We start from the raw sequence: 16,804 nt of genomic DNA, 5'->3' as shown, positions 1-16,804 counted from the left end.
AACTTTCACCACTATCTCTTTTCGCTGGTCGAGTCGAAATGCAAATGCAAATCCATACAAAGTATTTTTCGTGTTGTCGAGGAAGAGAAAATTCGGAACGGGCCACGCTTAGAAGTTTGGGGCGATATTTTGCATGTAGGGTGACGTTTGTGCATAGCATACCTGTTCAAAAATTAAGTTTTCATCATGGATGTATAGGGTTTTCATTCACTTATTCCGATTTCTGATTATTAATACACTATCTATGTTTCTGACTGACGATTTTCATCCGCATTCAAACAAATCCAAATTCATACAAATTAATTTCATTTAACTTCATCCGATTTCATTTCGTACCTTGCCCAATAGGGTAAAAATTAAAAGTGAGGAATTTTTTGATTCACAGTCATTCATCTGAAATGGCCGAATCGTTCAGCCGTTTTCATTCAAACGACAGAAAACTAATTTTCATTCACTATCATTCCGGATCATAATCAGTCAAATGATTGAAAGTGAACAGGTATGGTGGATAGGTGGATGTTACATATTTTGATAAATATTTTGTGATGCGCGCAGGATTTTGTGTCAGATTATTGTTTTCTATGTTATATTTCCCAAAGAGATTACTAAATAACTAACTTTTCGGAATTTTCGGAATCTTCGGTACGGAATTAAGAATTAAGTATATGCTAATTTATTTATATAAGTAGATTCGATGGATGAGCAAAAAGTACAAATTATTTAATTATGTGAGTAATTTAAAGTCCGAAGTTTACCAAACGTAGGAGTTTAGCGACAATATTTAATGAAAGTTAAATATACCTCAATTCATTTTAGATCGGAGTTCGGTGGGATCAATCAGCAGTATAACTACACTTCATTAATTTCTGTTTTTTGCACGCTCGACTTTCTGGGGATGAAAACTATGCCGTTCTTTAGCCCAGATTATACATAAACGAACGCATTTAATAAGCCCAATTAGAATGAGACATATCCATATTTGAAGATAATTAATTAGGTTTCATTTTAACGCCATTTACTTTATTCACGACTTTTTAGGAAACCAATGCAAACTTAGATACTAAATCCCGGTTATTTTATTCGGCTCAGAGAAAAGTGGATAAGCCTCCTAAAGGAGACCTAGAAGGCTTAACTCCATAAGAACGCATAAGCCACATTGAGATCAAAACTGACCAATTCGACGCCAGGGATCCGTTTTCGACCCCTCCCAACTTTCTCACCATATAACCTCTCACTTTTTTTGAGCTTGTGAAACAATCACAAATATAAACTTGTTTCGATTTTGGCGTCCAACCTTTACAATTTACTGCATTTTTGATAAAGTTGAACTCCGAAAACTAAAAAAGTTATAATAAATAATATTTAATTAAAAGAATTTTTTGATTGGATGGCGATGGGTGGGAGGAGTCGAAAACGGATCTCTGTCGTCGCATTGGTCAGTCTGACCCTCAATGTGGCTTATGCGTTCTTATGGAGTTAAACCTATATGAATGTACTATCCCCGTACTTGGGCTTGGCAGCTCATTTGCATAAATCTGCTCGCACAAGTTCTTGTAGCCGTCGCCCGAGGTGGGGACAAGTGAGACTCTATGACTTCCATGAATGTATACATGAAATGAGTAAGATGTTTTAACTACGGAATGCACGTATCAAATACGGTACGCTATTTAGTAAAATGATGACGGATATATGGATATGTATCATATTAAATGCAGATAATTTACAAGAGAAGAGATAAACACATTTATTATTTAGACTTTTTCAGATCACCACCATCAACAATGGAAGCAGATTGCACGTGCCCAGCAAAATTTAATCATTAAAATTATTTAACTAAATGACATTACTGTCAACTATAATTGACCACCATCGCTTTCCATGAGAATGCTGCAAGAATGATAATGGTCACGTAACTGTTTCATTTCTTCTGTCAGCTACATACATCATCAATTAATATTAGGTAATAGATAATTACTAATGTTTTTGTAGTGAATAATGTTGGTGGTGAACTAGTGACTTACATATTGAAATTAGCTATCGAAAAATTCTAAATCCCCGTCTTCACTTTCCAAATCATCAGATTCAGTATAATATTCCGAGTCTGACGAGTCATTTTCACGAATAGGAATAATTATTGGCGTCATTGAGTTCGTTGTAGGCGAATCTAGGAAATTGTCCATCAATCTATCTCTCTCCCACATTTTGTTTTCATATTTTATAGAATGATGGACGCAATTCTTCCACATTTCAGGTGTTATATTTGATACTGCTTTCTTCGACAAGTCATATATTCCGTTCAAATTGTTGCCTGGATTATGTTTTGCGATATATCCCTTGACAATTGCCCAGATTAATTCAATGGGATTGAACTCGCAATGAGCAGGTGGGAGCCAAAGTTTTTTTATATCTTTGTTGCTCTCTTCTGCAAGTTTCTCCACAATAAATTTTGGTTTCACGGGTTTAGATTTTGCCAGTTCGATAAGTGATGATTTGGTAAGTTTATTGAAACTTTCAATTCCGTCGGGCAGCGGAATGTCACGTTGAATAACCCAATCAACTATTTTCTGCTTCAACCAGGCCATGTTCGGCATTAATGTCCCTTCAACCTATAGTAAAATAAGGTTACTGAGATTTTGAAATTGAAACATTCAATTGAATTGAAAACATTGAATTAAAAATGTACCCTTTTGCGGTGGTAAGGAGCTTGATCTAAAACTAAGACCGATTTTGGTGGCACTAGTATCTTTTCAAACCACGTCAAATATCTGACATGGTCCATGTTACCGTGATAATCTTTAACGTCCTTTTTTGAAATAAAAATATCGTCCCCATCCGTCAGAAATCCATCCTCGGATCCTAATAATGACTCTGCCATTTCCAGATTTTACCAGAAATCCTCCTAAATAAAAACGTTTAAATCTACTAACTCTAGTTTGTCTCGAAGACAAACCGCGTTGGGGAAATCGATTTGATGCACATTCAGGTTTGCGGTTATCTTTACAAACTGAACACTGAAGGTGAGAGAGAAACCTTGTGAAATATTTACGTGTCTGGGAACTACCCAGTTCATGCATGGGAAACCCTGACCCTGGGCATTTATTGATATCATAACTATTTATTTAGTTCTATTTATTCAACCCTCATCATATTTGCATATGCATCATCGAATAATATAACTAATGTAATCATACATATATGCATATTTACATAATTATTCATTTCTCATCAATATCTCGCCCACCTGTCAAATCCCGATGTTGGAATTCCCTATCTCTCATTACACAATAACTTACATAAGTAGATCACATTGTCCACCACTTGAACTCCTGTGTATAAAAATCAAGCCCGGATCAGACTAAGTTTACCACTCCTCAATTAACTGACCAGCTTCAATATGAAGATCGCCCTCCTGTCCGTCGCCATCGTCACCATGGCTTCCGGTTTGAAAAAAATTATTTATTTTTCAAAAAATCCATTTCGAAATTACCTACTCGAAAATTTCCAGCCATCACGGCTCCCCCAGATCTCAAGTCGACCAGGTACTTTCCGTCCCACCACCTAATCGTGGGTGGAGTGGAAGCAACGCCATACGAATTCCCGTTCATCGTAGACATGCGGCTCTCCTCATACGGTCATTGGTGCGGCGGATCCATCATTTCGCCAGAATGGGTCATTACGGCTGCGCATTGCACAAAGGATGGGACTCCATCTGACTATACGGTCACGGCGGGGGAGCATAACATATCCTCATTCGGGGTCGAAGGGACAGAGCAGCTAAGACGGGTCATCAGCATAATTCCTCACCCAAGTCATGGCAGGTTAGGAGGTTTCGCACAAATTTGTCACAAATCCCTTATGGCTGAAGCAAGAAAGGTAGATATTTGGAAAATGGTCGTATGGGAAAATTTAAGAATTTATTATACCGCTGAAACGGTGTAAACCAGAGAAGCAAGAACACGTGTGTTTGGTGGGTTATCGATCCACACCCTGAGTGTGACGAGACCTAAACGTTTTGAGCGTTTGTTGGCCAGGACTTAACCCAGCGAGAGACTGGGGGCGTACATTGCGTGGTATGGAGGATAACTAAAAACCCTGCTGATTATGTTTAACACATAATCTGGAAACTTTGAGTACACGTAAAAAACCCAGAACTTTGTTATTGGGAGGCGTAAGAAATTACATAAATAAACTATTCTTAACTCCATAGTATAATATGGAAGGTATAAATATTAATTAACTTCATTAGCGTTAACATTTCCTGGTGATCTTATTCTAAACTTTGTTTGACGTAAGTACCCTCATCGTGCATATATTTGTCCATGCATGAAAATAATGAAACTAAATTTCTAGTCTCTTCATAGTTTTTTTTAATGGTCGTCTTTATTGATTTCCAAATTTTTTTCAATACAAGGGCTACCCACACTTCACATAAGTGAGAAATACGTGTACCCAGGTTCCTAGCAATCAAAAACCTTAAAAGGCTGAATTCAGAATTTTCAAATATGTTAAAAATTCTTAAAAATTTAAAGAAAACCTGAGATTTTGATAACTTTACTAATTTTTATAATTTTTCTAAATTTCTAAAGTGTGGAATTTTTCGAAAAATTCTGAAATTTGAAAAAATACTTTTGGTACATTTTCTCTAAAAATTATGCATAACTGAAGTTATGTAATTATTAAAATCGGTTAACATGCACATTTTTAACTAAAATAAGCCGGAATGGGACGTATGAAAGGATTGAGGTTAGGAAAATAGTGCAAAATTAAGCAAATATGTGAGGAAAATTGCTTATGTCCACATATGTGGGATACGTATATCCACTTGTACTAATCATTAACTAATTTTCTCATTTTCTGTCTAAAAGTAACAATTATAGTACAATCTCACTTTACCCCAACATTGAGATTAATAGTTCAAACCGGACAGATTTACAAAATTCACTTAGCCAATTAGTATTATCATAATAAAAATTCATAATTCCCAAAGACCATTCCGCGTCACGTCGCCCCTTATCCGATGTAGCGCTTTATTATGAGATCCTACCATGAATGAATGCAAAAATCAGAAAACATATGTTTTTTTCGGGTGAAAATATATAACACATTGCAAGATCACCCTGAAAGTAGAAATTATTAGATGGTGTACTTTTACCAACATGGTAAAGACACCCATTTTACTGAGCAGTGGTAGAATTTCTACCAGCTCAGTAGAGTCGTATTTAGTCACTGCCAGGTAATAGGCTCGTAGTAAAATTAGTGAGTGTGGGAAACTTCACATTCATGAGAAATATGCATGTTTCCAGAGAAACAAAGTAGACAGTGGCCTCAGAAGCCATGGGGAAATTGTTCGGCAAGAAATGGTGTGTGACCCATGCCCCATTATTATGGGGGACACAAAAAAAATCACGCAGACATTGTTCCCTTATCCTCCACCTTCTGCGGCCACTGGTCGTATGTAGAGATGGCTCTCAGGTGGTAGAAATCTGTAATGGCGGCATCGTTATTTTAACCAATGAGAGACGAACTTGGTGGTTGAACTTTTATCTCGACTTTGACTTGCTTTGTTATCGACTAATTAACATACACACAAACCCAATTTCATACACACATACACACATAAAAGTAAAATAATAAATCACACACATAAAATCATGGACAACTTCTCACACAAAAATCATGAAATAATGAAATATGGTGATATTGCGATTACAGGTATTGGTACGGGTTTGATTATCGTTACAGTTATGGTTATCGCATTGATCCCCCTGTGAATTCGCATCGATAATACATTCCCTCCAACACAGCTACAAACACACAGATTACACTAACAATTCCCCACATGGTCATAAATCTTTCCAAATTTGACAACGTAACAAACTCTTCAAATTCCTGCGGGTCTTTTTGCTTCTTACTGCTTTCTCTTACGTTACTCCACAAAACCATATTATCCCACATTATGAAAAATCCAGTCTCCCGAAACGAAACATGATGCCTATTAGCTTCCATGAGAAACGGCACACTAAAAAAATTATACGTCATTCTCCTCTGCTCTAAAACAAACCTAGAGCATGGATAATCCACACGTCTGTCAGATTCTTCCTGCAAAAATCTAGCCTTATCAGAATAACTACCCTCCACTATGACACCAACTTGTCTTCTCGTCTTTTTCAAGAAATCAATCACCCCCTCCAAAGTGGGGTATTGCCTGTACACAATTTCTGAAAGTAAAAATGATCTCGCTGGAAGATATTTTTAGACTGATGGTGATTTTTATTAAACAACTTGGTTTTAAGGTTTCGACAGTACATAGGAGACATTCATACATATGTAATAATATGTGGTCAGAAGTGACCATACAAACTACGCAGAGTTATGCTCAAACGAAGTGTCCCTTCTAATGAGGCATAAAAACAAAAGGACCCTTTTAATCCCTTGTCCTGGGAAAAAGGTTGGAAAATGCTCAGCCCTCATAAAAGTCGACAAACTTAAAAATTGATAAATATGGAAAACTTTGTTAACATGCATATTTTAACATCCTCCCTCAATTTTTAAAGTTCAATATCGGCAGTTTCCACTGGATTTGCCCTAACCGAAATTACATTTGGCCGGCTTTTCAGAAAAAGGAAAACACAAAGAGTGGCTTGAGCAACTATTATTAGTATGCAAAGGGTTAAGATCCATTCCATTGTTGACCAGGCTGGTTCATTGCTTGTGTGGTAGTGGATTGACCCTCCTTCGTCAGTGGAACCATTGATCATCAGACTGGTCCAGTTGAAACTAGGCTGCAAGTGCCAGTTGGCTTTCATCGTGAATAGTGGGTCGACTACCTCTTGGTGAACAAGGCTGGATTCAGTTCCTTAAAATTCAATATCATTTATTTTAAAATTAGCATTCATTGGAAGGATGAACACGCTAGCAGGGCATTGTTGCAGCTTCCTCTCAATGGTAATATTGGACCCAGGGCAGTAGATATGATATTCAGTGTTTCTGCTGTTAAAAAACACCTGCACAAAATTAGTGCATAAAAATGTTTTTATGCGTTTAATAACACCCACCAAAAATCCGGAAAAGTGCACAAAATGCACAAAAATGCACAAAAATAATTTAGCTGATTACCATGCAGCAACGCTGAATATTTAAGATAATGGACGAATGCTAAGCTATTTTACGATGTTTTTCAACAATATTAGCACTGTAAAACAATTTTCTAATATTTGGAATTTAAAAATACTTTTCGTAATTTCCGACTTGATAAAATTTTGATTGTTAGAAAATGACAATGCTCAATTATTGTTGAGCGTATATAAAAGTGAAATGTGAAATTAGCGGCATTCTGCCTCGATATTTATTTTTATGCATTTTTGTGCATTTTTGTGCATTTTATGCATTTTTGTGCATTTTATGCATTTTTGTGCATTTTATGCACTATGCATGCACAAAAATAATTTTGTGCGCACAAAAAGAAACACTGATGATATTGTCCATGGTGTAGTTTGATTTGTACAAAATCCCATGGTTCAGCAAGGTTCTTGTCATAACAGTGGTCTATGTCAAAGTGATTGGAGTTCTTTGTTTTCGATGTTGGCGTGCATCCTCGAGTGGGCGAAACAATTAGGTCGGGGGTTGTAGGCTCCTTAACATTGATGGAGTATACGCAGTCATCTTTCGTAGAAAGGATGGCATTATGGGGTCCCTTGTACTTTAGAACGCAGGTTTTATTCTTCCTTTCAACTTTGAGATCGAAGGAGTCTGCCTCGATGAGTTGCAAATCTTTGTTAATTTCAGTTGCTGTGAAGTCCACATACAGCTTGGTTCTGTCATCTGATATTTCGCACTTTTGAGATTGTGCGAAGCTGACTGGGCAAGCATCACCACAGGGTAACGTGAAATTAAAGAAATCCATTAGTGGTGCGTAAACTTTTCCTCGCCGCCACTGTCTTGTTGCTTCTCTAATTATTTCTCTACCTATCATGAGGCGACTGGTAAGGTAGGCAATTGCGAAATTGGTGTCAATGGATTTTCCCTTGAGTTCGTCGTGATCAAGCTGATGTAGCTGAAGCTGTTCTAGTGTAGCATTTAGGCTAACCTTGAGCTTCTCAATCTCTCTTTCCGATATTTCCACGCGACGTTCCAATTCATCCAGCATCTCTCTTTGTTCCGCTACTGTTCCTTGCAAAGCAGAGATTCTTCCAGTTTGAACAAACGAATTGATTGCTCCACCAACTGATAAGCCGGCTACAAGGACAGTCACACCAATTATTACTCCAACTGCAAGTAATGGGAGGACTCTCTTCACTCTTCGTCCAATCTCTCTGTTATGTCGCGAATTAATATGATCGGAGAATTTTCTTTTAGGGCACATTTTTTCTAGCTCATCCAGGAACATTTCGTCGTATATTTTGTTACATTTCTCGGTTGCATAGGCACTTAAATCCTTATGGAGTAGATCCTGTGTTAAAATTTCGCACGGGTTCATGAATTTGACGAGCAAGTGGACTTGGTTATATCCCGTTGTAACTGGGATTGGACTCTTTTTCCATAGTAAAGGGATCGCATTCTGATGTGTCACCCCACAAGCTTGCGTAATAAACATAAGAAGGATGGTGAGAAGGCTCATCAGTGAGAAGTTGGCTTGGAGGGGACCTCTCTTTACTTTAGTTGGGTTGTCCTTGCTCTCCTTTGTCTCATTTCTTTCCATACTGAGATCGTGTCTCATCTTGAAATGCTGGGTCTTCAGTAGTGGCTTAGTTAATCCATCTGCAATTTGTTCACTGGTATGTACATATTCAATTGCCAACTGTCCTGTACTAACTAGCTCTCTTGTGTAGTGGTACCGGACATCGATGTGCTTGGATCTTGAGTGCATCTCTGGATTTTTGACCAATTTTATTGCACTCTGGTTGTCAACATGAATTATTGTTGGGGACTCTTGTGGGAATCCTAATTCTTCTAGAAATCGTCGTAACCAAACGGCTTCACGCGCTCCAGAAGCGAGAGATATATATTCACTTTCCATTGATGACATTGAGACAATGGGTTGCTTTTGGCTTGACCATGAAATAACGCTGTCATTTAGCATGAAGACAAAACCTGTTGTAGATTTTCTATCCATCTTGTCGGAAGCATAATCTGCATCTGTATATCCCCTGAGAATCATATCCTCACACGGTTTGTATTTGATTCCGAGTTCCTCGGTGCCTTTTAAATAGCGGAGGACTTGCTTTGCAGCTTTCCAGTAAGTTTCGTCGTATTCGTGCATAAACTGAGACAGGCGGGACACTGCATATGAGATGTCAGGGCGTGTGCACTTGGCTAGGTAAATTAATGATCCAACGAGCTGTCGATACGGAAGGGTCTCGTTTATTGTTTCGGCTGGGACGAGTTCTCCTGCATGAGGTTGCATCGGCACATTCGTCGGGTTGCACTCCAGCATATTGTACTTTTCAAGCAGGTTACGGATGTAAAAAGGTTGTGACAAAAGTAAACCATCATTTCCATCTCTGATTATTTGCATCCCAACATAGGCTGTGGGCTTCATTATCGTTATTTCAAAGTAGGATTTGATTGCATTGATGATCTTCTGCACGGCATTTTTATCTTTTCCAATGACCAGTGAATCATCCACCCATAAGCTGAGATAAGTGATTATTGCATCAACATCTCCAACAAATATACAGGGATCGCAGTAACATGGGTGCAAGTCGAATTTCTCGAGAAATTCGGTGAATGTTTCATTCCAGGTTCTTCCAGCCTGTTTCAATCCATATAAAGCCTTGATCAGGAGGCACACGATGGAGTCATCTCCATTGTGGAAACCCTCAGGTTGTGACATGTATATGGTCTCCTTTAGAATCCCGTAGAGATAGGCTGTCTGGACATCCAGCTGTGCGATATGCATTTTCTTTGCTGCAGCTATACTTAGTAGAAGTCTTATGGACTCGTACCGAGATACGGCGGAGAATGTCTCAAAATAGTCGACGCCTTCTTTCTGTCTATGCCCTCGTATGACAAGCCGGGCTTTAAATCGATCAATTGTTCCATCCATTTTACGTTTAAGCTTGTATACCCATTTACTGTCAAGTAATCTTGCATTGGCTGGCCTCTTCACGTATTTCCAAGTCCCATTTTTCTTATGACTTTCAATCTCATCTTGCATTGCCTTTATCCATTCTTCCTTCTCTTTAGACTCAACGGCTTCTTTATAAGTTGAAGGTTCTTTGTCTGCATAAATGGCATGAGCTTGATATCTATCTGGTTTCTTAATTTTAGCTCTGTCTCTTAAATTGCGAGTGGTTCCTGATTTTTTACTTGTTTCAGGCAAGACAACACGTGTCGTCCCTTGCGATGGAATGCGAGCCGTGTAGTCTCCTTTTTCAGTTTTAACTTGGACTTCTAATTCGTCACCCATTTTCTCGTTGTCAGGTTGTACTGGCTGTGGGTCAACTTGATCAGGCTGTGGGTCCTCGGGATCGTATTTCTCCTCGTCCGTCCATTCTGCATCATCTTGTGCATCATCTTGTGCATCATCTTTTGCATCATCTTTTTCAGATTTGGATTCATCAGGTTCATCTCTTTCTTCTTCGCCATGTATCATTACTGTCGGTTCAAAAGCTTCTTCGTGGAAAGATACATTTCTTGCCTCAACCACTTGTCCGGACTCAGGGTCGTAAAGACGATATTTCTTGCTCTCTGATGCGTACCCACACAGGATAAGTCGCTCTCCCTTTGCTCCCCAGACCGTCCTTTTCTGGGCTGGTATATGTGCAAATGCTACGCTACCAAAGACTCTCAAATGACGGAGTGAAGGTTTCTTGCCAAATATTGCTTCAAATGCGGTTATATTTGGACTTTGCTTGTCCAGTATTCGGTTGTGGACATAGACGGTGGTGGCAACGGCTTCAGCCCATAAAGATTCGGGTAATTTAGCTGCCAGCAGAATAGTTCGAGCACAGTCTTTTAAAGTTCTTATTTCACGTTCGGACCTCCCATTCATTTCTGGATTGTAGCTGACGGTTGTTTCATGAATTATTCCCCGGTCTCTGAAGTATGATGCCAAAGTAGAATTACAGAATTCTCCACCATTGTCTGAACGGCATATCTTGACCTTTCTTCCTGTTTGATTTTCCATAAATTCAATGTAGCATTTGATACGATCCTTGGCTTCGTCTTTGCTCTTGAGAAAATATACAGTGCGGAAGCCAGTAGCATCGTCTTTCAAGAGTAAGAAATATTGAGCTCCTCCCAGGGATGCAACAGGCATTTTTCCGGCTAAGTCCATATGGACCATTTCTCCTGGTTTTATCGTTGCATTTCTTGTTGCGGCTGGAAATGGCTTTCGAGATTGCTTCCCAATCTCACAGTCTTCACACATAATTTTATGTGACACGGCCTCCAGGTCAATTCCACGAACTGCGTCTTTCTTGATGGAGTCCACCACATAGTTCATATTAATGTGTGTCAAGCGTTGATGCCATAGTTTAGCATTAGTCACGGGATGCATGTATGCAGCAATAATTTGTGAAGTGGGACGAAACTTCATGACATATATATCATTCTTGAACTCGGCAATTGGCCCCTTAAACCGTCCATCCTGATAAAATGTTGCTCCATTCTTGTCACGGACGATGGAGTACCCTTTCTTAGCCATTGATCCCTCAGAAAAAGGTTGACAGCCCCTTGTATGTACAACACGTTATCTATGGTACATTCCTCCCATATGCCGTTGATGTAAGCGTCAAGTGTCACTGTCCCTTTTCCTAGTGCTTGTGTAGCCCTTTTGTCCGTTAGGAAGACTGACTTGGGAGTGTCAAACTCTTCATATCTTGTAAACCATGCCTTATCTCCACAGACATGCTGGTTAGCTCCAGAATCGCTTAGCCACACTTGTTCAGTCACGGGTGCTTGCATGGGGGTTTGTATTGCATTTAGCATGAACGCTTTCCCAGGGCTTCTATTGGCTTGTGCGGGATTATCTGAAGGTTTATTGCTCTGATTTTTATGCATTTTATTGCTCTGACTCCTGCATTCCCTTTTCCAGTGGCCCTTTTTCCCACACCCATGGCAGGTTGTTGCCTTTTTCAACTCTTCAATGCTCTGTTTCTTCTTGCCTTTCTTCTGGTCATGGGTCAAGAATGCCTTTGCTGCATCTTGATTGGTTGCTGCTGGTTTGGATTCCTTCCTCTCCAACTCCTCCTTCTTCAGACGGGCAAGTAGCATTATCATGCTCTGGTCCTTATCCGGAACGCTGTCCCATGCCTTTTTGAAAGCATTATACTCCTCGTCGGGGAGACTTGAGACAATCTTTGTGACAATGGATGCTTCAGGCATGACGACTCCCATTTCATTTAGTCTTCTGCCCAGCTCTTCCACCTCTGCAAATGCTTCAATCAATGACTGACTCTTGCCAATTTTGTAATTGAAGAATCTAGCCATGGTATGTTGCTTGTTAAGCGAGCTTGAATCTGAATTGATGCTTTTCAGCTTGTCAAACATTGCTTTTGATGTAGCGCAGTCATAAATATGATTTGTTTGAGTGGCACTGAGAGTGGGGACAATGATGGATTGTGCTTGTATATCCTTCTTATCCCATGCTGGCTGTTGTGCTTCATCTGCAGGTCGTTGGGTAGTGCCGTTGACCACTTCCCACAGGTCATGTGACTTGAGAAGTAAAGTTATCTGAAGTCTCCACCTCGCGTAATTGGTGTCGTCTAGCTTGACAATGTGCGTAACATCTATTCTTTTGATTGTTGATGTCATCTTGTCGTTGTGGAGTAGGGAAAGCAGAAGCGAAAAACAGAAATAGACTTGTTACCTTCTCTTTGCCTAATAAAGAGCAGTAGAATCGAAAAAGGTCGAGATTTGGTAGACGGGAACTCAGGATTTGGGTAGAGTGGTCGTCCTCAATAAAACTCGTCCTCGGGCGGAAGGTTCAGCTTCGGGTAGAGTCAAAGGGTTGATGTCTCTTGTCCAAACAATGGTCCAATTCACGGCACACTTTTACAGGCTTACTCCGTCCAGACTGGCACTGGGCAGTGGAGACTTACTGCTATTATTAACTGATGAATTGACCTTTTCACTTCACAACAATAACACTGATCTACTTCAGTTTATCAAGTGTTGAACAGGAAACAGTTCTTCTCGTTGTGAGACTTTAACAGACTCTGAGACTGGGGCACTTTTGAGACACTCAATGAGGCAGGTTGAGACCAACAATATGAATCATACAAACTCACGGCTTTGCTACCATGAAAGTAAAAATGATCTCGCTGGAAGATATTTTTAGACTGATGGTGATTTTTATTAAACAACTTGGTTTTAAGGTTTCGACAGTACATAGGAGACATTCATACATATGTAATAATATGTGGTCAGAAGTGACCATACAAACTACGCAGAGTTATGCTCAAACGAAGTGTCCCTTCTAATGAGGCATAAAAACAAAAGGACCCTTTTAATCCCTTGTCCTGGGAAAAAGGTTGGAAAATGCTCAGCCCTCATAAAAGTCGACAAACTTAAAAATTGATAAATATGGAAAACTTTGTTAACATGCATATTTTAACAATTTCCACTCCTTTTCCATACTTATCTGAAATGTTAAATTTTTCAAACTCGTACTGTACCATGCTTTCCGGGGCATAGCGTGATCCCGTGGGCAGAATGATTTTATCAAACGCGTCAAGAAATTCGGCCACATTGTGATATTCTACCGGCTTTGTAGGAGCAATTACTTCACCGACAATTAACGATTCATACAGTAATGGAATAATCAAGCAGATTAAAGCTGTCAATGTATGTCCAACGGTGAAATTCTTTACCGGCTCGCGCAGCAGATAGGAAAACATAAAGTAAATTTCTAACAAGACTGATCTCACGTCATTAATATGGGACATATTGTGAAACGGCGCTACCAACATGACTACCAGGATGGCAACCCAAACCGTCCAATGGAACGGAGTCAACCATACGGTCCACGTTGTAGGAAATAGTGTATGTTTTCTACAATATACTACAATTGGAACAATCTCCAAAAAATACGCCAGCGACTGAATTTCCCACACATTGTAGTCCGTGGTAAGGAAAGCATTTTGAAAAATGTATGTAGGACGAGCCGCTGCAACGTTTCCATGCACATTTTTTTCTACTACCGTAAAATTCAAGACAGCCGCCATTATTTCTATTTCATAAAAACGACCGACGCACTTATGATCCATTGGTGCCCTAGATTTAAGGTTTTCAACACAATTTCCTTTCCACACAATATCCAACAAGGTAATCTTTACCCCGTTGTAACCATACGTACCTTGAGCACGTGACGGTTTGAATACAAACGAAGAATATCTACATCCAGCCTAGAACGGATGAATTGGTTGCTTCCTCGAACATAATTATAGATACGTCCGTCCCATCGAATAGCTTTAAATATGCAGGGATATTCTCCCCAAAACAGATAAAACATGTGAAAACTAGTCCTAAACCAGAATATAAACATAGCATCAGATTTTCCCAGGTAATAGTTGAACATGTAGAAATCCTTCCAGTCGTATTGTGGGTATTTCGTGTAGTAGTTGGGCTTATGAATATGAACAACTACACAAGGCGATGACAATTTTGCAACTTTGGGTTCAATTACCAAATCAGACCAGTAAATTTCTTTTTTGAAAGGAAAAAGTCTATTAAATTTTACCCAGGTGAATAAAACTGAAGCTTTGGTGCCTTCTAATACGTGGAAGTTGTGAATTTTCGTAGCAGCTGGATCATCGCCCGTCCATTTTTGATAAAAGTGACAATCCATGGAATTTGAAAGGACGACGTTATTGCTCAAAATTGATAGGAAACAATATACTACGATTTTCATTTTTTTAAATATTATTTTAGAATTTAGTTTATCGCTTGAACGATCCTCTCCTGTTTTTAAAGGAACAACTAGAGCTATGTTTATGTCACGTATTAATCAACACTCGTAATGTTATGCTACACCATAATATACGCCGAAATATGCTAAGGTTTTGGCACCTGATTTTTTTTATATCGACGCAAAAATTTTGTCAACCGGCGCAGGGCCTTGTCCACCTTAGAGAGTCGATAATTGTCAACCAAGCTTATACCAAGAAAACAAAGAATGTTTGTAATTTCCACGAGTAAGAACAACTTATGTATCTGGTCGACATTAGTCCTCACTTGAAATCGTTTCCAATTTAGGTCGTCGGAAGGTCACCTTTTCACATTCTCATAATCGAGCGGAAACGCACTTATATAAAATGTATAACAATTATGTTGCTCAGTATGAACAGTACAATTAATATTAATAGTATTCTGAACTTAATTGCAAATATCGTGTACTTTATAAATTACCCTCTAAAAACCATTTCAAAGGAAAACGACAGGCCAAATTTACAACGATGCATGTATCGATGCCAAGCTCATTTGCCGTACGCATGAATTTACAAAAAATTTAATGGCTAAAAAACTAATTGTAAGACACGCAGTGCGCTTCACTCCATGCATCGCAACGTTAATGTGTATACATCACACTGAGGAAGAGTATGCTACAGGGGGAAATATCTACTAATTTTCTATTTCCACTGAGAATATGTCAATATTAGTTGTTTCAAAGACGTTAATTATGCACATTCTCGTAAAGAGATTTCAGATGGCTTCCGTCTTTTCAGGTGCAAGGTTTCAAAAATTGACACTTAGCATGTTTAAAATCGGTTTTAAACTTCAAAATCGATTTTTGACCCGATTCCGATCGGCTCTACCGCCAAATCTGGACCACAACAAATTAATTATTTATATATATTTAATGTTAGGGTTTACCAATTTAAGTATTTAGATATTAGGTTAGGAATTAAGTATTTTACCCGTGACGGTTAACAACAACGTTTTTCCGACAAAAAAATTCCTACAAATTTCATTTTATGGGGATTCATTAGACAAATAATATTACAATTATGTACACCATTTCCTTCAAAGCTGGGTTTTAATAATCAATAACTCGATCAATCAATACTTATTTGAGATTAATTGAATAAAAAAAAAAATAATAATAATGCAAGTGGTTTTGGACTATACTACACTGTGCACAAGGCTGGGGTAGTCACTTGATTATGCAAAAGAATTTTCACCTAACCAAATATGGATTTATTCATTTAAATAAACATTAAATGTAATTATATTTAATTATATTAGAAAAATGTTTATTAGAAATATATTCTTCGATATCGTCAGGTTAACGAGCCGTTCCTACATAATTGGGGTACGTACCATTTAGACATCCTCTATTTATGCAGTGGGTTGTGCCGGAAAATACTCATGCATATAATATTAAAATCATTTTTAGAACATACAGATTGATCTGTAAATTAACAAATGTAAATTACATTTGCATTACATTACATTATGTAATGTTATGTTTTACTTTTGGGTTATCTCGAAAAATTGTTTAAAGAATTTTCCAATGTTTGACAGAGGTAGGATTAGCCTAGCCATGACCAGGCCCATTCGGGGCCCCTGGTCAGTACGGCTCTGAATTCGAGGATTCTTGGAAGAAATAATATATTTGTTTAAAGAATATTTATTTCCTGTAAAGTGTTGGACGAAATTTTTGCTTCGCTAGGTCTACAAGCTAAATATATCGAAAAATGAGTGCCTACTTAGTTCACTAGGCAATGGCGGTCCTATTAATCAACAACTGTTGCATATTCTGTTTGCTAAAAAATTGCCTACTAGAAATTGCTTGAAATAAATTAGCGTAAAATATTTTCCAGTGCTATATAAATTCGGATTTTTGCTTTGAAGAATTATA

General features: G+C 38.5%; 2 protein-coding genes across 2 annotated transcripts; one reads left to right on the top strand and one right to left on the bottom strand.

Annotated features, from left to right (window-relative positions):
- Positions 1-1,791: 1,791 nt before the first annotated feature.
- Positions 1,792-2,985, bottom strand: LOC110856061. The gene is made up of 3 exons (XM_022104502.2): positions 2,684-2,985; positions 2,022-2,606; positions 1,792-1,934 (listed from the first exon to the last, which is right to left on the bottom strand). The coding sequence occupies exons 1-2, from the start codon at positions 2,873-2,875 to the stop codon at positions 2,031-2,033; spliced, it is 768 nt and encodes a 255-aa protein (XP_021960194.1). The 5' UTR covers positions 2,876-2,985; the 3' UTR covers positions 1,792-1,934; positions 2,022-2,030.
- A 380-nt stretch (positions 2,986-3,365) lies between these two features.
- On the top strand, positions 3,366-4,209 carry LOC110856060 (coagulation factor IX-like). Its single transcript, XM_022104501.2, has 2 exons — positions 3,366-3,440; positions 3,506-4,209. The coding sequence occupies exons 1-2, from the start codon at positions 3,395-3,397 to the stop codon at positions 3,937-3,939; spliced, it is 480 nt and encodes a 159-aa protein (XP_021960193.2). The 5' UTR covers positions 3,366-3,394; the 3' UTR covers positions 3,940-4,209.
- Positions 4,210-16,804: the final 12,595 nt, after the last annotated feature.

Source organism: Folsomia candida, unplaced genomic scaffold (assembly GCF_002217175.1).
Source record: "Folsomia candida strain VU population unplaced genomic scaffold, ASM221717v1 Fcan01_Sc014, whole genome shotgun sequence".
Taxonomy (NCBI): domain Eukaryota; kingdom Metazoa; phylum Arthropoda; class Collembola; order Entomobryomorpha; family Isotomidae; genus Folsomia; species Folsomia candida.
Note: the sequence above shows the minus strand (reverse complement) of the source record. Positions and strands in the feature narration are given on the sequence as shown.

Excerpts from the sequence above, each read along its gene's own strand:
- LOC110856061 (XM_022104502.2), bottom strand. The coding sequence starts at position 2,875 with ATGGCAGAGTCATTATTAGGATCCGAGGATGGATTTCTGACGGATGGG. Across the intron at positions 2,607-2,683 it reads CTCCTTACCACCGCAAAAGG|GTTGAAGGGACATTAATGCC; the intron begins GTACATTTTTAA and ends ATTTTACTATAG.
- LOC110856060 (XM_022104501.2), top strand. The coding sequence starts at position 3,395 with ATGAAGATCGCCCTCCTGTCCGTCGCCATCGTCACCATGGCTTCCG. Across the intron at positions 3,441-3,505 it reads CATCGTCACCATGGCTTCCG|CCATCACGGCTCCCCCAGAT; the intron begins GTTTGAAAAAAA and ends GAAAATTTCCAG.